This window comes from Capra hircus, chromosome 19 (assembly GCF_001704415.2).
Source record: "Capra hircus breed San Clemente chromosome 19, ASM170441v1, whole genome shotgun sequence".
Taxonomy (NCBI): Eukaryota; Metazoa; Chordata; class Mammalia; order Artiodactyla; family Bovidae; genus Capra; species Capra hircus.
Window position 1 is genome coordinate 45010030 of NC_030826.1, and position 19825 is coordinate 45029854.

The 19825-nt window shown below is 53.3% G+C and overlaps 1 protein-coding gene across 1 annotated transcript in view; it reads left to right on the plus strand.

The window, feature by feature from the left end:
* The window catches only part of WNT3 (Wnt family member 3), a 54429-nt gene continuing 37829 nt past the window's right edge, over positions 3226-19825 (plus strand). The window contains exon 1 of the mRNA XM_018065275.1: positions 3226-3512. Coding sequence (XP_017920764.1) covers positions 3433-3512 — 80 coding nt within the window. The 5' untranslated portion in view covers positions 3226-3432. The remainder of the gene's footprint in view (positions 3513-19825) is intronic.

The window sequence follows — 19825 nt, forward strand, 5'->3', positions numbered from 1 at the left end:
GCGGGCGGGCGTGCGCGCGGGCGGGCGGGGACCGGGCCACCCCGTCCTTTGTCTCGGCGGTGGCTCCGCAGGGAGCCGGGTCGAGTGGCGCTGAATACCCACCGGCCGAAGACATGCCCCCGGGGAACGCACGTCGAAGTGAACCTCGGGGCAGCTAGAGCGGTAGGGGTGGAACGGGGACGGGCAGGCACTCCCGACGTCCTCACACAACCCAGAGTGCTTCCCACGTGCCAGCCTTCAGCCCCTAGGCCGCTTTCAAGAGGCCACCTTACCACGCAGGCGGAGGCCTCGGGGTCCAACACGGACGCCTCCACCGCCCCCACCCCGCCCCGGCTGGCCTTGGAGTGAATTTAACCCTTTCCCTACCGAGTGCGGTTCGGGTGACCAAGAAACAGAGGGTGTTTCCGTTTGTGACACATGTCTCGGGGGTGCCCTCCCCCTCCCGGGCAGGGACCATTCCTGCGTTCCCACCGGCAGCGTTGGGCCGGCGGGAGGAAGGAAATTAAGCCTGTGTTGAAGGAAGGACACCTGGCAGGGGAGGGGAAAGGGCTCAGGAATCCCCTCTTCTGGGGAGCTTTCAAGTGGGGGGAAATCCCCACACAGCTTCCATCCTCCAGGGCGCCTGTGCTGCTTCGCTGGCAGGTTCCCACATCGCCTCTCCCGGGCTCTCCTTCCTTCCTCGGGCTGTGAGGCCAGTGCAAGTCCAGGATTCCACCCTACCGCCCACTTGTGACCCTGTCTCAGCTTCCATTCTCTTCCCCAGGCTCACACCCCGGGTCTCCCGGTGCTCCCAGGCTGCCTGGAGGAGGCATCAGGATACATGTATAAGGGAATGGCCAAGCTTGCCTGCTCAACCTGGGCTCGCTGGCTGGGCAAGTCAACCCCCACCCCACCACTCCCACAGCCTTCGGAATCTCCTGCCCCCACCTCTCAGGCTGGCACCTATGGAATCTTGGGACCCAGACATGACCCCAAAGAAGCCATCTAATCCTTCTTCCCCCTCACACCGCCCCACACCCCATCCTGGCTACACTGCATCCACAGTGGTGTCTCGGTGGCCCAGGGAAAGGCAGTCCTCCTCAGCTCTAATAAAGACGATTGTGGGGTTCCGGAGCCTCCCAAACTATCAGGCAGGACTGGAGTTCAAGCAGGCAGGAAAACCATCAGAGAGTTCCCCGTTGGGGAGGGCAGAGCTCCGGGTCGAACTTAGCAGGCCAGGAAGGGTGTGTGCGGAAGGCTCTCTGCCCTCTAGAGTCAGGGCCCTAAGGTTCCAATGTCAGGGAAAATGGCAGATTCCCCGCAACCCACTTTCCAGGTGAATCAGAAATCAGCCTGCCACGGAGCCATCTCTTAAGGTCCCCATCTCCACAGTCTCCACCCCCATCCACTGTCCTGAGCAGGTTGGGGCTTTCTCTTCGCCTTTCTCATCCTTCCCCATCTCTGCCTCTCCCTCCCCGTTTCTTCCCCTTCTTTTTCTGCGGGCTCCCTCTGCTAGTCTCCCCTCGCTCTCATCTCTCCCGCTCTTTGCTCTTTCTCTCTCGGGCCCTCTCTGATGCGCTCTCTATTTTCACTACTCTGTCTTTCCCTATTCTCCCCTTTCCTCCCCTCCTCTCTTTCATCTCCAACCAGCACACCGCCCCCCCCAGCAACAACCCCCCCACCCCCCCAGCAACAACCCCCCCCACCCCCCCACCCCCGCCCTCCAGTCGAGCACCGGGCTAGGAACGCGCCAGAAGCCGTGACAAGCCCAGGCGGCTCTCCCGACCCTTGATGCCCTCGGGCCAGTTTTCCAAGCTCCCCGCGCCCATCACAGCCTTGTGCGCTGAGGGCTCTCAGGATGGGCAGGGGCAGTGGGTTCAAGCTATAGGCATGGGTGGCCCAGATCAAAGGCCAGGAATGTCTGGCCCCCTGGCACAGACTTCCTCCAGCCAAGCCCTCACCCTGTGGAGACTCTGCTATTCCCAGCCTCCCAGTGCTGGGGGTCAGCTTCCTGATGCAGTTCCAGGAGTCACTGTCCTCAACCCCTCTTATTGGCCTCACTGTCTTTGCCCCAGGCCCAGAGATGCTTCAGCTCCGCTCCTGCCCCCACCGAGAGTGCCTTTGGGGGCCTTGAGTGGCCTGAGAGCAGGGTTGGGGGGCAGGCATCCAGGTGATAGGGGTCAAGGGCCCCCAAATCCGGCTTCAATCTCAGCACTGCTCAAGGCAGACCTAATTCCTTGACTCGGGAAGGAGAGGAGAGAAAGAACCCAGGGAGGCCTTGGAAAGACTTTTCTTATGGCCAGGGGTGGGGTATTTAGATACCTTTGGTGTGCACACAGGGAAAGGGGGCATTATCACTAAGTCCCAGGTTGCAGCTAAGAACCTCAAGCAGGGGAGGTGGGCAGGGCAGGGGTATCTTGGCAGCAAGGTCCCCTGAGGACCCCAGCGGCTTCCCTGGTGGGGCTACTGCCTTTCACGCCCGGTAAACGGTTCATCCAGAAGATTCAAATGGGACTGCGGGTGTCCTTCTGACCTGAGCTTGAGGCCAGGCCTGAACCCCTCAAGGAGGAGAAAGTGACACGGCTCCGAGCGCAGGAAATGCAACTGGCCGCTGGTGTCAGTTGCAGGAAATGCAAAGGCAGCAGGAGGTCCCGATACCGATCTGATCCCTGACAAAAGACTCAAATGACACTCGGCTCGGTCCCCCGGCGCCGCCCGCAGCCAGACCTGCGAGCCTTCGCGGACCTTTCCGCTCGCTTCTTGAAGACACGGGAAGCCACCTCCCGCGGCCGGGTCGAGGGGCCCGGCCCGCTCGCGGGCTCGGGAGGCTGGGAGGGGTAGCATTTCCCAACCCCCTCTGAGACCCTTGGATCCTGTCCTGCCCGAGCGAAGCTTCTGGAAACATCCTTGTGCTTTCTACTCTCGATTCCTCACGGGCCCAAGTCCCAAGAGGTCACGGTCTCCGGAGAGAAAAGGAGCCACCCGTCAATACCCACGCCAACTCGGCTCCACGTCAACACCCAGTCACAGCCCCGGCTCCCTAAACCTGGCTGGCGGGGGGCCGCGGCGGTTCTGGCCGGCGGAGGGTCCGAGGTGCCGTGTCCCCCCTCAAGTTCCCACTGGGTCCGGGGCGCGGGCTTTGCCCAAGTTTGCTGGGCGATGCCCTTCCCCGAGCCAGACTCGTGGGCCGGGCGGGAGGGGCGCGTGATTGACAGGCTGAACTACAGACTCATCTCTTACCTTAGGCCGCGGGCTCTGATTGGCTGCTCGCTGACATCCTCAAACCCGGCTGCTCCGCGCTGGGCTCGGGAAGGGGGCAGCTGCGGGTGGAGGTGCGCTTCTGACAAGCCCGAAAGTCATTTCCAATCTCAAGTGGACTTTGTTCCAACTATTGGGGGCGTCTCTCCCCCTCTTCATGGTCGCGGGCAAACTTCCTCCTCGGCGCCGCTTCTAATGGAGCCCCACCTGCTCCGGCTGCTCCTCGGCCTCCTGCTCGGTGGCACCAGGGTCCTCGCCGGCTACCCAATTTGGTGGTAAGACTCGCCTCTTATCTGCCCGGGGCCCGATTTCTCCACGGAGCCCCAGGGAGGTGGGGGGGCGCCAGCCGGGGGTGGGCTGCGGCAGGGCTGGGGCTCCTTTCTTCTTACCTCCCTCCAGCTCCACACTCGCCCACCGCCCCCCCTCCCACCCCCGGATTTTCTGCTGGTGTCGCCTTTAGAATCCAACTCCTGGCTTCTCTGATAAGCACCATTTTCCTTGCTAGTCGCTGCAGAGGCTTGAGGACTTTCCCTATCTCAGAAGGTCTCTTATTCTTAGATCCTAACCCTCAACCCGTCCCAATCTGGGGGCCCCCTGAAGACCCTCCATTTGCTTGCAGTTGGGTTTCTGGAAATCCAGCGAGGTCCCTGGGGCGCAGCCACTCCTCTTCTCCATTTTGGGGTCTTCATGGGCAAAATCATCCTGTTCCTTCGTTGCCACCCCCATCTCCTCCGGCGCCTCCATCAAGAGATTTCCCCACAATAACCCCCCCTGTGCCTTCATATTTTAGACCCCAATGGCTTCAGGGATCCCCGGGGCAGGGTAATGGTGGGGGGTGGATTTCATCAGATTCTCCCCACTCTGCTCTAGATTAATCTTGAGCCTCAGAAGTGAATATGGTATGTGCTGATCCGAGATGCCATTGAATTAGGATTTAATTCATTTCTTGCTTGTCCATCCTGGCAAAAGCAGGGCTCCTTGAAAATGTAGTTGTTTGGGAGGGGGGTGGGTTTGTTCTTTGACCAAAAGCCCAATTCTCCATGTCAAATTCGTTCCTTTTGGAAAAACCAAGGACCGAAGAGAAAGGGAGAGAGGGAGAGGAGGATTCAGTCCCTGAGAAATGCGGATACAAAAGACATTTTTAGTAAATAAGGCTGGGAAACCAGGCGCGGTGTTTGGGGGTGGGGGTTGTGCCTGTATGGGGGAACTGGCCATGGAATAAACAGCCCTTTGGGAGCCCCAGTTCCAGAGAGTCCCCTTGTTTTCCAAGCGGCCTCATCGCTACCAGCAGGTCCCAGAGGCCAGAGGGGAAAGACACACTGAAACCAGCTCTCTAAATTACACCCCGCCTCTCCTCAGTCTCCAGCCCCCTGCATTCCGGAAAACTTTAATTAAAGAATCTTCCCCTCCTGGATGTAGGAGAGCCTCGGCCGGGGGTGGGGGGATGGGGTGGGGTGGAAGGTGAGGAGGAAGAATTTGGGATCTGTGAGTGAGCAGAGGGTCTGTGGCCCCAGGATGAAAGTCAGAGAGGCGTGCTACCAGCATGTCCCCTTTTCCCTTCTTAACCACCCCCTGCCCAGCCTGGGATAGGAGAAGCAGAGCCAGGAGATTTGGGGGTCACACCCTGAACCTGTCTCCAGCTGTTTGGGGTGGCAGCATTTGTGTCTGGGTGTTCAGGAGGGCGGGATGGGAGTAGGAGCAGGGCATGGCCAAGGGGGCTGCTGAGAGTAGCTCCCAGGACAGACACCCAAGGGGAAATCTTTCTTCTGCCCAGCCAGTCCTTCCTATCTTGGTGGGCTGGCCCGAGGCCTCCTGAACATAAAGAAGTCCCCAGGGTGGTGGGGGCAGCCAGGAATTCCAGGTTGGGGGCTTTGCTGGTTGAGGGGAAGGCTGCTGCAGAAACCAGTCCTGCCTTACTGGCCCTTCCCGACCCTTTTCCGATCCTCTGGCCAAGGGGATGCTGTTCTCTGCTTTCCCAGGGACCTCGGGGTTGGTGGGGAAGGTGGAAAGAGAAGGCTTGGAGACCGATAGGCTGCAGAAACCAAGGGGGAAAGACCGGGTTCCCCTCTCCTATGAGCTGGACAAGAGCACTTTTGGGGGGCAGTGCTGGTAGGGAGTGGTGGGGGTCTGCTGTATAGTGGTGTATTGGGGATCATTCAGATGGGGACCACCCAATAGGAAGATGCTGGAAAAACCTGGAAAGCCAGGACATTGGCCCTAACATAATTGCTGGACACATGGCTTATTTGGGGTTGGGGATGGGGACAGAGGTGTTGCTTTGTCTGGGCAGAGAGGTGTGTGTAAGTATGTGTGTTTAGGTCTATGACCCTAAGGAGTGTCATCTGTACACTAGCGTCCCTCCGTTTGAAGGAGCATCCGTGCCTGCAAATGGGAGACTGTGGATGTGAACTTGTGTGAAATGTGCCTGGGGGAATCCATAGCCCAGGGTGTACTATGTCTTTGCATGCAAGTGTTGGTAAGCGGCTGATTCTGTGAAGTGTGTGTGTGACAGAGAAAGTCTAGAAGTATCTGTGCCCATGTAGAGGTCAGCACCTGTGTCTGCTGATGACACTGCATGACTGTATTCATGACTGGGCATGTGAGTGTTGTGTGTGTGTGTGCATGCATGTGCGTGTGCATGTGTGCACATGCCTTCATGACCGTATAAGGGGAAAGCTCCACAGATGTCTTTGTGCATGGATATCAGTGCTCGTGGCCATGACCTGATTGTGAGTATGAGTGTGAGGGTTGTGTCCGGGTCTGCCCGTGACGCTGTCCTCAGGTGGCAGTGACTATGGTTGGGCCCGTGGTTATGGGTAGGTTTGCAGGGGTATGACCTGTGGATATGTTTGCAGTCATATGACCTGTAAGTGTGAATGACATTCTAAGCTTGGGGGCTTTGTGGGCATCCACGGTCCTGCAGGGATAGTCCTGCAGGAGACAAGGGTTTAGCGAGGAGGCTGAAAGGGGCTCAGGGACTTAGGATCTGGGGCTGGGCAGCATGGGCAAAGGGAGGTGCAGAGCCTTGCTTGGCACAGGCTCATCCTGTCTGCCCGAGGACTGTGTCACCAGCCCTCCCTTCTTACACCGTTTGTCTTTGGTCTTGGAGCTAGGGCAGAGCGTGTCATGTTCTCAGGGCCGGAGCAGGGGGCCGAGGCTGGGACAGGGACAGTAGAGTAGACAGGCCTCAGATTCCTGTTTCTACTCTGCCCCCAGGGCAGCCAGATTCCAGTTCTCTAGCCCATCACAGCCTGCCCTCTTCAGCCCACCCAGCTCACACATTCCCTAGGAGGGACTTTAAAGGGAAACTGTTCAGCTGGGATTTCTGTCTGTGCCACCCATCAAGGATAGCACCCCACCCACAGTGTTCCTCACTGTTCAGGCCCAAGCCTCCAGAAGGTAGACCAGAAGGCCGGGCAACAAGGAGGGGCATCAGATAGAGGCTCATGAAAGGAAGAGATGTTCCAGGGCCTTGCAGCCAGGTAGTGGAAGAGTTGGGACAGGAAGCAGTGGCGGCGGCACTGATTTCTGTAATTCTTCTTGTCAGTCCCAGTTAGCGCCTGGTGGAGGAACTTGTCTTTCTTCTCCTTCTTGGGGGAAAAAATGAACAGTCTTATTAGAGCCCAGCCTAGTGCCTGCTGCATTCCAGAGGCGGAGGCCCTGATGGAAGGGGCCTGTGCTGGGGGTCGGGAACCACCTCTGTGGGACACAACCCTCTGGGCCTCTGTTTCCTCACACAGGAATCACTAGCCTACCTCTGCTTCCCAGCTTGGGTGAAAATGCTCAGCAAAAGTCGAGGGCAGAGATCTGGAAAATAAGAACAGCTGAGCTCTCTCCACCATCCTGGGAGCCATTTCCCCTTTCGAGCACTTGCCCTAAGCCCTACCTCAGTTTCCCCATCTGTCAGATGTCCTGCTACCTTCCCCACCCACTCCCACCTCCACCCGCCTTTCAGAGGCTTGTGAACATGTTCAGTCAAACCCTGTGGGGGTCAGTGGGCGGGGCTCAGAGAGGCACCTGGAGACTGCGGGGGAGGAAGGCCCCGGGCCAGGTGTTAACACTTGTAACAGGCAGGAATTACAGCTGGCTGGGGCTGGGGCTGGCGAGGAGCTGAGCTGGCTGGAGGCTGTTGATCCCACAGACAGACACACAGACAGACAGATGGGCAGATACCAGATCGGATGGCCAGGCTGTAACCGGGTGGTCCCCCTTCCAGGGCAGGCCTTACCCTTGGGGGAGGTGGTGGGAAATTAATCCGGGTCTCTTGGAAGTGAGTTCACCACCCTCCTGCCCACCCCACCCCCACTGTGGGCGGGGCTTGCTGTCGGAAGGGAGCAAAAGTGGTTGTTGATCTGTTTGTCTTCTGATGGGCCCACATTTTGCTTGAAAAAATAAAGAAAAAAGGCCAACAACCATTGAAACGGCAACAATTGCAAAACCCAGGTCAAATATTATTATAATGCTGGAGTAGGAAATGGCAACCCACCACAGGATTCTCGCCTGGAAAATTCCACGGACAGAGGAGACTGGTGGGCTTCAGTCCATGGGGTTGCAGAGGGTCGGCCACGGCTGAGCACTGCACTGCACAAACAGGAGAATGGAGCTGAGTTATGTTCTCCGAAGAACCTTTTTTAATATATGGGGGGAAGGTATGGGGGAGGGGTAGCAGTCAGGGAAAGTTCTCCCAGAATTTCAGAGTATTTTGTCAACATCTGTGGGGCCAAGAGGTGAGTGATGGGTGCATCTGGGCCCTGAGCATCAGCCTCACCCCAGGTATCTGAGGGCCTCTCATTTGGGAAGGATCTGGAACACTTGCCTGGTGGGAAGAACTTTGGATGGAGGTCAAAAGAGGCAGGAGCTGGACTGAGGTGCCAAGTTCTCTAGCGGGCATGCTCCCTCCCTCCCTGCAGCTTTCCCAGTGGCGAACCCAGCTAGAATCTGCCACCACTCACACTGTCTGGCTTTGGGGTGCTTGCTCAATCCCTGGTTCAGAAACTGAGGTGGACAGCGAGGGCTCTAGGTGAAAATCCCCAAAGAACAGGCTTGGCCAAGCAAGAATCTCCCATCCTGCCCACTACAGAACTTAATGCTAATAAACATGGGTGGCGCTCAGGCAGAGGTGTTATGGATGCGAGGTAGGGGAAGGGAGCTCTGACCTGGAGGTTCTCTCTAGACTCTGAATAGATCTCTCCTGAGTCTGGGCAGGAGACAAGGAGCCTGGGGTTGGGGCAGGAAAGGCAGCTCTTCTCAGAGGAGGATATAGCTAACAGACGCTTCCAGGGAGCATGAGGGAAAAGGAAGACTTGTCTGGTCTCAGAATGTGGTCAGCCCAGAGGTTGAGGGGCATCTGGCCTTCTGGCCTTTTCCACTCATCCTGCCATGAGCCACAGAATCCTTGTAAAGCCACCAGGGAGGGAAAGGACATTCTCTACTCCCTATTCCTAATTAGGGAAGCTGGTGAGCCCAACTCCTTCCTCAAAGGTTAGTACCACCCTGATGCTACACCTCCCTATTCACGTTACTGTGTGTCTGGAAGTGAGCAGAGCTTGAGTGCACAGACTAAGTCTGAGGGCGGAGTTTACCGCTGACAGGCTGTGTGACCTCAGATGAGTCCCTTTCCTTCTCTGTGTCTCCCTCTAGGCTTCATTTTTCTTAAGCAGCCTGAGGGATCTCTTCTGCCTCTTGGAGTCTGCAGGGCTATGACAGGAACCTGATTCACGGCTGTGAAGCAGGGAGCTCCAGGTGGCCCCAGTGCACTCCCCTGGGAGCTTGCCTCCCCCACCCCTCCGGGCCACCCGTGCAGACAGAGCCTCCCGTAGGCAGCCCAGCCCTTTCGTTCTGCAGCCCCATCTGCCCTAACTCCCAAAGCTGCCAAGTCCACCTGCTTACACCTCCAAACCTCATTTTCCCTGGACACTCACATTCCTCTTGGAGCCCGACTGCCTGCATTCACATTCCTGTAGTAGTGGATGACCTACAGCAAGTTCACCTCTCTGAGCCTCAGTTTCCCCATCTGTAAAATGAGAACAGTGACTGTTCCTACCTCATAGGGTTGTTGTGAAGATTGAATAAGTGAATGCAGGTAAAGCTCTCTTTATAATGCCTAGCATACTGGAAGTGGCTAACTGCATGTTAGTTTTACCCCCGTCTGCAAGCTCTTTTGATTCCTTTAAGTTCCAGATCGAAACTTGCCTCTCCCAAGAAGTTTTCCCAGGTTGACCCTACCTGTGTGTGTATTTGTGTGTTACTCACTCATTCGTGTCCAGCTGTTTGCCACCCCATGGACTGCAGCCCACCAGGCTCCTCTGTCCCTGGAATTCTTCAGGCAAGAATACTGGAGTGAGTTGTCATTCCCTTTTCCAGGAGATCTTCCCAACCCAGGGATCAAACCCGGGTCTCCTCCATTGCCGGCAGATTCTTTACCATCTGAGCCTGTTTTCTCTTTACCCTCAGAGCCAACTTGTCCCTTTAACTTGGTACTGGAGACCAGGAGCCTGAGGCTCTATACTTAACCTGAGGAAGCTAGGCTAGGCTAACCTAGGCTCTGCTGTTTGCCTGCCCAGGGAAGAGGGGGCAGAGAGGGCAGTGTGTTTTCCCCTAACCCTCCTCCTCCTGTCCCACAGTTCCCTGGACTCCTGAGCCACTGCCACTTCCAGCTGCAACCTGGAGCCACCTTGGGCTGGACCAGGGAGGGGTGGGGGAGGCAGGTTCCCGGGCTGGCGAGGGTGGGTAGGGGGGGAGTGGCATTGGGGCTGCCTGGAGCAGCCTGAGGAGCAGTTACTCCTCCAGGAGCTGAGAGATGATTCAGAAGGTGATTTATAGACGGAAGGCAGAAAGCTTGGCTCCTGGCAGAGGCCTGCTGCTTAATTACATTCTTTGGGGGGGTGGAGGTACGAGGGGGGCAGCAGCAGGGGAGCGCCTCCCACCCCCTCCCCCTCCAGGTCTTGTCCCTGTGGCTCCTGTTGCTGGAGAGGGAATTCCCTGTTCTCAGTGGGAGACTAGGACAGGGAGCAGGAAGAGTTCCTGAGAGAGGAGGGGTGGAGGAGAAGGGAAGAGTCCCATCTCCCGGGACTCCTGCAGGGGGGTCTGGGATGCAGAGGGGGCTGGGAAGCGGGACTGCCTCGGGAAGATCACTTGGTCTCCTCTCAGCTCCTGGGCAGCTGAATATAGCTAACCCACCTGAGCAGAGGGCTTCTAGAATCTTCCTGAGGCCGCAACCCTATGCTTTCCCTCCAGGGGTCTATCCTACGGCTGCTTCTGGGTTCTTCCTTCACCTTAACTCCTTTTCTGTTGCTTGACTCTCAGTGGGCCGTGGGCTGGGAAGCTGGGGACCTGGCTCTGTACTCAGAGGTCAAGACCCACTTCTTTGCTATCAGGCAACCTGTGGTACGTGGCGCAGCGGTTGCCTTAGATCCAGAAGGTTCTCCAGGCCGGGTCAGCCTTGTGTTGGAGGGAGAGAAACTTTCCTATCCTCACATTAAACTGATATCTTAGGGAGTCACTACAATTCAACTTGTTCAGTTGCTCAGTCATGTCCGACTCTTTGCGACCCCATGGGCCACAGCACGCCAGGCTTCCCTGTCCTTCACTATCTCCCGGAGTTTGCTCAAATAATTCAGCTGCTAAAGTTAAAATCACTTCAGTGCTGTAGACAAGCAGCCTCTCATTTGGTGGGTTACTGGCTGTGGTGATGTCTGGATTCTATGAACGCTGACCCGTGCGGCAACCAGTCTGCGACACCTCTCCACTACTTAATTCCCACGCAGCCTTCTTCACAGCTTCGAAACCCCAAACTCCGCCTCTCGTTCTTGAGGCTAGCAAGGTGTGTCGGGGGCAGGGGGTAAGGGAGTGCAGGCTGATGGACTCTGTTTATCTGTTTGCAACTTGCCTTGCACAGCCGGGAGGAGTTGGCAGGGGTCAGGATGGGGACACTAGACAGCTCTCTGGTTCCCCCTGAGGCGGCCCTTCTCAAAATGGCCTCATTATGTGTGTGGAGTAAATTCCAGCAATGTCAGGCACACCCATACATCTAGCGGAAGTATGTTGGGAGACAAGATGGGGCAGTGTGGGGTGGTGGGAGGTTTCTGGGCAGGGAGTTAGGGGACCTGAGACCTGGTTCTGCCACTGGTTGTGGTGTGACATTATGCAAATCCCTCTGCTGTTCTGGGCCCCAGCTGGACATGCTGCTGGCCTTGGACTGCTAGCTATTTGGACTATCTGTATCTGGTTGAGCGGATGGTGTCATTGAGAGGTGACCTCAGGGCAGGGTGGGGAGTGTTGAGCACAAAACTTTACACTCAAACAGCTGTGAGATCACTCATGAGTCTCTAACCTCCCCCAGGCCTCTGTTTTCTCTTCTGCAAAATGGGCGATGATAAGGAAGCCCTTTGCCCTGCCCACCTGCAGGGCTGTTAAGAGCTTCAGAAGGAAGGATTTTTACAAAAGTCCTTGAGAAGCAGAAAACCTATCATCGCTAGTCCTACAAGAGAAGAGGAGTAAGATACAGTCCCTGGTCAAAGAGTGCTGATGATGGACGCGCCAGGAGTCTCTGAGTCTTTGAGCTTAGAGATTTGGTATTTCCAGCAGAGGAGGAAGGAATGGAACCCAGACAGGGGGGTTCTCAGCCCCTTCTTGTGGTGGTCTTAAGGTTCAGTGGGAAGCACCGAGGGGAGGGAGCAGAGGTTGGAGGTCAAGTGGCCACAGAGAATGCCCAGGTTCTCCCAAACTAGTGCAGAGATTGCAGACCTGACCTGAGGTCAGCCAAGCATGGGATTCCTCAGAAGGGACATGGTGGTGGAAGGTGGGAAGAGAGGCAAGGAGTGAGGAGGGTAAAGGACCAAGAGCCAGAGGGCTCTTCTGAGGCCTGTGGCCATCAGGAAATCCTCCTCACCTGGATGGAGACTAGCACATGGGAGACAATTCACTCCAGCTAGGCTGGAAAAACAGGAATGACCTCTGTGTGTGTGTGTGTGTGTGTGTGTGTGGTGTGTGTGTGTGTGTGTGTGTGGTGTGTGTGTGTGTGTGTCTGTGTGTGTGTGGTGTGTGTGTGTCTGTGTGTGTGTGTCTGTGTATGTATGTATGTGAGGGGGATGGGAGCAACAGGACCAAGCGCCCTGCCCCTGGGCACAGAGTCCCACTTATCTGCCAGAGCCAGCTGGGCCAGCGAGGAAAGCCAATCTCCGCGCAGGGCCCATTAGGAATGCAAATAGGGACTATGGCAGCGGGGGCGAGCCAGCATCTCACATCCTGTCCAGCTCCTCACCACGTATCTTCCTAACCTGGCTGTCTTTCTTTCTTTCTTTGGCTGCACCACGCAACACATGAAATCCTAGTTCCCCGACCAGGGATCAAACCTGTGTCCTCTGCATAGGAAGATGCATTCTAATCCCGGACCACGAGGGAAGTCCCCCTAACCTGGCTCTCTGAGGCTGTCTCTCCCCTGCTCTAAAACCTCCCATGTCTCTGCACTTTTGTGGGCACAAAGGCACCACCATGTCAGGTGTACCTTTCATAAGCCCCCAGGAGTCCCTCTGGGCGTGTTCATGGAAACACTTTGCTATCTCCTCTCCCCACACTCAGCTGCTCAAATTCCATTTTGCCTTTGAGTGCGTGCTTGCTAAGTCAGTTTAGTCATGTCTGACTCTGCAACCCCCATGGACTAGAGCGCGTCAGGCTCCACTGTCCATTAGATTCTCCAGGCAAGAATACGGGAGTGGGTTGCCATTTCCTTTGCTAGGGGATATTCCCAGCCCAGGGATCGAACCTGCGTCTCCTACATTGGCAGGCGGGTTCTTTACCACCAGCGCCTTTGAGACCCAGATCAAAAATCCTCTCTGAGTCTGAGATTCCAGATCTGCTGTCCAACAAGAAGAGAATATGTCATCCCTCCCTTCTCTTCCCATCGACTCCCCAGGACAGCTATGCCCTATATTCCCAGCGCCCTTTCTCATGGGCCATGGGCATCTTCTACACTACACATGTGTTATTGTAGACTACACATGTGTTATTATTTATTTATTTATTGGGATGTGCTAGGTCTTATTTGTAGCATGAGGGATCGTTAGTTGCAGCATGCGAACTCTTAGGATCTAGTTCCCTGACCGGGGATCGAACCCAGGCCCTCTGCATTGGGAGCACATGGTCTTAGCTACTAGACCATCAAAGAAGTCTTACACACGAGTTCTCGTCACCTTGTGCTTGCCTCCCCCAGTGCCGAGCATATAATGGGGGTCAGTAAACAAAAACATAACTCCATGCTATGTGTAATACACTCAGTAAAGGCACGTGGGCAACAGAGGTTCCTAAGAGTGCCAGTTGTACACGTGAATCATGACAGTGTCATGAGCAGACCTAAGGAGCAGAATAAATTAAAACCTCATCCCTGGGTGTGGACCATGGCTCTGGGCACATTGTTCTGCTGACTTTGAAAGGTAGCACAACCTGGGTCCCGTCGCTCAGCTTAGGCCCCAAGTGGTTAACAGCTCCAAGGTTCAAAGCACGACCAAGAGGATGCAGCCCCCCATCTGAGTGGGCTGCTGTCCCAGGGGCTGAAGTGAGCCTCATCTCCATGGTCTCAGTTCCCCAGAGAATTTTTTCCATCCTGACTCCATTTGCAAATAATTCCTATTACTGTTTTATTTCTCAACAGGTCATATGATGCTTACGTGTCTGAATCTTAGTTTAAAAACCTCACTTGGCGTGACCTGTTTGCCCATCAAGGAGCACGTCAGTATGTTTGGCAATGCTGTGTATGTGCTGGTGTCTGTATACACATCATGAGTTAGAATGAAACTCCGTCCATTTTATAGATGAGGACTCAGGTCTTAAAGCCTGGGCTCTGAACTCAGCTCTGCTGGGGCCAGAGCTTTTCCCTCCCACTGCCATTCAGATGCAGAAGTAGAGTTCTGCGATTGCTACCTGGAGCAAGGATTTACTTTTTCGTATTCTAGCTTGGTCCTCAAAGGATGACTTTCAGTCAAGATTACATTTGACCTTCAGCTTGGAAGCCGCTGCCTTGGGTTTGTTAATACTATTTCTGAACCTCTGGGAGTTTTCTTTTTTATTTTATTTATTTTTGGCTGCACTGGGTCTTCGTTGTTGAGTCTGGGCTTTCTCTAGTTGTAGTGAGTGGGGGCTACTCTCTAATTGTGGTGCGCGGCCTTCTTATTGAGGTGGCTTCTCTTGTGGTGCCTGGGCTTAATTGCCTGAGGCACTTGGGATATTCCCGGACCAGGCGTGGAACCCATGCCCCCTGCATTAGCAGGCGGATTCTTAACTGCTGGACCACCAGGGACGTCCCTGGGAGGTTTCTTATTCGGGCAGTTGTGCAAGTCACTGGCAAGCTTTCTACATGTACGAAGCTGGCAGAAGTGGCCCTGTGACCATTTTGGTACGGGTGGAGGGAGGTGGCCTTGGGCAAGTCACTGCTTCCTGGGCCTCTGTTTTCTCACCTGTTAAACTGGAAGGAGGTAGAGTCATGGCCTCTCACCTCTCACATTACTTTCAGCTGTAGAAGTTCTCATTCTTCTTAATTCCTTATGCTCCTTTGCATCCAATCCCATCACACATACTAGAAAACAATCAGAATCTTCTTTCTTTCCCAAACCAATTCTTATGTTCATGTTTCTGATACAGATGATTTTTTACTTGACTTTTACCATTCAATATTCACCTAGATTTCTCCCTGAGGAACTAGTGTGATTTCTCCTTGTTGTTAAAGTATGTTTGCCTTTAAGTCCTGACTGTCAAAAAACTCAAATATGAACTCAATCCTTGCACCTGCAGTGACCTCTATTTGTCATCTTCTTCACCTTGATCCTGATTTTCTCTTTTCATTTTGTTACTCAATCCATGTATGTTCTGTGTTACAAGCTCCTTGAGGGCAGGCTCTGTCTCCCACATCACAGCCTTCTCTATGCTGGGCAAGTTCATAGTAGATGCTCAATAAATATTTGTTGTTGTTAGAATGAACATTTGCTGTCAGGCAATTCAAATCCTTCTGGAGGGACTTCCCTGGCAATCGAGTGGTTAGGACTCCATGTTTCCCCTACAGTAGGCACGGGTTCAATGCTTGGTTGAAGGGAACTAAGATTCTCCGTGCCAAAAAACAAAAACAAAAGCACAAATCCTTCTGGAAAGAGGTAAGGCATACATAAATTTTAAAAATCTTTCTATATCATGGAGTTGGCCCTGACCAGATATTAATAGTTTTGGATTGCAAGAATTCTGATTAGTTTCTGTTTCTTTATCATCAGAATTTTCCCCCAAGTCTACAAAAGCCTTGTCTTTGGGGAAGTCACCATCTATTCATTTCTGCAAGATCTGCTTCATTCTAAACTTGAAGTTGGTACATACTTGTTCTCTTCAGAAGCTCTTGTTTCTGGCCAACGATCGTGCTTTCCTCTTTCCCTGGCTCCTTTCACACCTGGTTTCTCCCAGCTTCCCTTTCCCTCAAGCCAGCCAGTGCTACTGCGGCCATTCTGCAGGCGGCGGGGTGCCCTGGTAGCATCCTCCCTGCCTCTTCAGCTGGCCTGACTCCAAGCCCCAACCCCAGCCATCGTGAGAACTGCTGTCACTGTGGGCACGGGTGGGAAGGAAGAGGGAGGCTGGCCGAATGAACATCACGCATGACAAACACCAGATCCCTTGCTGCCAGCCAGGCCCTTCCCAATAGCAAAGCCCTAGAGGGGTACTGGCTTGACCTGGGAAATGCCAAGCCCTCATCCGAAGGATGGAACCTCAACGAGGGACAGAGAATGGCTGGTGAGGGATGCCAAGCTGGCCTCACCCACCCGCCAGCAAGGTGTTCTCTCGGCCTCTCACCTCCTCCCTGCTTCTGCATCTCTAGAGACCACCCTCCTCAGCCCCTGGACTTCAGGAAGGAGAATGTGTAACCACAGGCTTGGTGGTCCTTCATCTTAACTGAAGCTTCTGCAGGAGAAATTCTGGAGCCTTCCTCAGCTATCAGTAAGGATGGAGTCTAAGACCTTGACACTGTCCTTGAAGCTAAAAGAGCCCCATGAGATTAGTATCTTCACCTCCACTTGAAAATTTTTAAAAAACATTTTGTTATTTATTTGGCTGCACTGGGTCTTAGTTGCATGTTGGCTCTTTGATCTTCGTCGCAGCATGTGGAATCCTTAGTTGCAACATAAGAACTAGTTAGTTGTGGCAGATGAATTCTTAGTTGCAGCATGTGGGATTTCGTTCCCTGACCAGGGATCAAACCCAGGCCCCCTGCTTTGGGAGTGTAGAGTCTTAGCCACTGGACCACCAGAGTGGTCCCTTCATCCCCATTTTATCTGTGAGAAAACTGAGGCTCACAGAGCCCAGGCAAGGAGCTGGGAAGCCAATGGGGGAGGCAAGATTTTTCAGCCAGCTAAGGAAACAGGCCACGCACATGACTGCATCCTTATAACAGCCTCAGGAGGCAGATACTCTTATTATCTCCATTCTACAGATGAGGAAACTGAGGCCCCGAGGAAGCCACTCCGTTACCCAAGGCTGCACAGCTGGCCAAGCCCAGAACTCCAACCATGACATAGACTGGCTGAATCCAGGCTTTACAGGCGGTGACACCACATCTTGACAGCCAGGAGCTTCCTCCTCAGGTCTGACTGCAGTCTTTCCTGACTTAGTTCAAGACTAGGTTCTCTCCTTTAGTTTTCTAGAGTCATGAGCATCAAGGTAACTTCAGCTTGACTCAAGCACGAGGGTGCGTTGCTCAGTGAGTCTTCCCTCCCAGATGACCCAGCCTCCTGGATACCTTTAACCATCTTGTTCTCCTGATCTCTCTCCTGCTTCTCTACATCGTCTTGCAAGTTCTGTGACCCACAGCACTCTATGAGACCAGGGCAAAGGGATCCTGCCAGGCCCTTCAGATTAGGGGGCTTCACTCTCGTCTCTTAAGGCTACACCCCTCCCTGCAGGGCCAGGTATCTGGGGTTCAAGGGGTCATACCCACAACACCTCACCCTTAGCCATGCTCTTGGCACTCAGAAATATACCCAAGGCACCTGGAAGTGCCCAGTGTCATTGTCTATCAACCTACTTCTGGGCTGGGCAGGCCTCAGCCTGGGGTTTGTCCCATCAGGACAGCCATGCTGATGGGTGGGTGTGCCCTTAGGGGCGAGAGGTGGTCAGTGGGAGGCCATTTGCAGGGCCTGTGGATGCAGCTTGGAGGTTCCAGGTCAGGGTGTCCAGTGTGGGTGGAGCAGGAATGCGCAAGTTGCTGGCTTCGGGCTGGGAACTGGCTCTCTCCATGTCACTTTCCCTTTTTTTTTTTCTGTTTCCTTTTAAAAAAAAATTACTTTTTTGGAGGATAATTGCTTATAGTACTGTGTTGGTTTCTGCCATGCACCAACATGAATCAGCCATAGGTATACACACATCCCTTCCCTCCTGAACCTCCCTCTCCCCTCCCACCCCATCCCATCCTCTAGATTGTCACAGAGCCCCGGGTTTGAGCTTCCATGTCACTTTTTAGCTCAGAATGCCATGGAGAACCTAGCCATCCAAGTGGCGAATAAGGTATTTTATCAAGATGCTGCTTAAGTCACTTCAGTCGTGTCCGACTCTGTGCGACCCCATAGGTGGCTGCCCACCAGGCTCCCCTGCCCCTGGGATTCTCCAGGCAAGAACACTGGAGTGGGTTGCCATTTCCTTCTCCAATGCATGAAAGTGAAAGTGAAGTTGCTCAGTTGTGTCCGACAATTAGCGACCCCATGGACTTGCAGCTCACCAGGCTCCTCCGTCCATGGGATTTTCCAGGCAAGAGTACTGGAGTGGGTTGCCGTTGCCTTCTCCGATTTTACCAAGATAAGATGATAGAATTTTTAAAGCTTATTATTGAAGTATATCTACCGAAAAGTCCATGAATTATAAGTGTACAGCACACTGAGTGGATAGAATATATATTTTTAATTGAATTATAATTAATTTACAATGTTGTATTGGTTTCAAGCATATAGCAAAGTGATTCAGTCATACATACATATGTATTCTTTTCAGATTATTTTCTATTATAGGTTATCACAAGGTACTGAGTATAATTCCCTGTGCTGTACAGTAGAACCTTATAGTTAGCCTATTTCATATACAGAAAATATATTTTATTTAACCTGACATGAATCCTTTAAATACCGGGCACCTGGTAGATGAGACTTCATTTAATACTCTCATCCCAGACCCTGTAAGTGAACCAACCAGGCCTGGGGGCTTGGACAGGAAGTGGAGTCCCTCAGGGTGTGACTAGCACAGAATCTGGAAAAGCCTTGCTTTGTCCATCTTTGCATTATCTTATGTTCCTGGCTTGGTGAGTTGACATCCTTCTACTGGGTTGGCCAAAAAGTTTGTTCAGGTTTTTCCATAACCTCTTACAGAAAAACCCAAACAAACGTTTTGGCCAATCCAATGCACCGGAAGCACTTCTAGCTGGCTCACCATGTGTGGTCCCCTCTTACCTTCAAGTCCCTTTTGTTTCACTGAGACCTTGTCTCAGCCACTCTTGGCTTCAAAGGCTTTTCCTTCATATTTGATTGGTTTTGTCATTTTTTTCTGTTTTTAAAAAAATATTTATTTTTAATTGATTGATGATTGGTTTACAATATTGGTTTGATTTCTGTCATACATCAGCATGAATTAACCAAGGTTAATTCATATGTCCTCCCTCTATGCCCTCCCTCTTGAATCTCCCACCTCTCACCCCTTCCCACACCTCTAGGTTATTACAGAGCCTCAGTTTGAGTTCCCTGAGTCCTATAGCAAGTTCCAATTGGCTAACTGTTTATATATGTTAGTGCGGTTTTGTCATTTTAAATGGCCCAACAGAAGAGCATTCAGCCAGCAGCTCTGACTGATGTTCTACTCTCCTGTTTTTATTATATTTAATTTTTTTTACCTCTTTAAACTTTTTTAATTAAAAAATGTTTATTGAAATATAGTTGATTTTCAATGTTGTATTAGTCTCAGGTGGTGTTTCTGCCCTCTTTAGTATGGCTTGTAAAACCCAGAATGATTTAGCTTCTTTCTGATTCTCCACCCTAACTCACCTCCCACCCGAACATTTTCACCCTATGACCTACTTTCAGCTGCACAGGTAAGAGTGTGAACTTTGGGTGATACAGTCCTGGACTCCGGATGATTCTGCCTTTAATATCTGGGTGACCTGAACCTGTCTGAACCTTAGCTTTTTCTCTGCAAAACGAAAAGGAAAGGATACAACATGTGAGAGGTTTCGAGGTGCCCATGCGTTGCCATCGGGGTTGCTTCATCATCTGGGGTGCTCTTACATGACCTTGCGCCTCCTGGCCTATGCTCTTTCCCCGCCTGCTTCAGAATGACTGCTGTGACCTCCTGTCCGTTCTTGGGAGCACAGTCCAGGCACCACCACCTCTCTGCTGCCTTCTTTCACACCCGACTCAGCCCCTTCCAGGCACATCCATTTCATTGATTAGACTGCGAGTGTCCTGCAGGCAGGACCGGGTCTCCACCACCTTTGTGCCCACATCACAAGGATAGCGCAGGGCACACATGTTATCCTCTAAGACGGGATGCAGGATGAAGGGGCCCCACTGAGAGTCACCTGCCA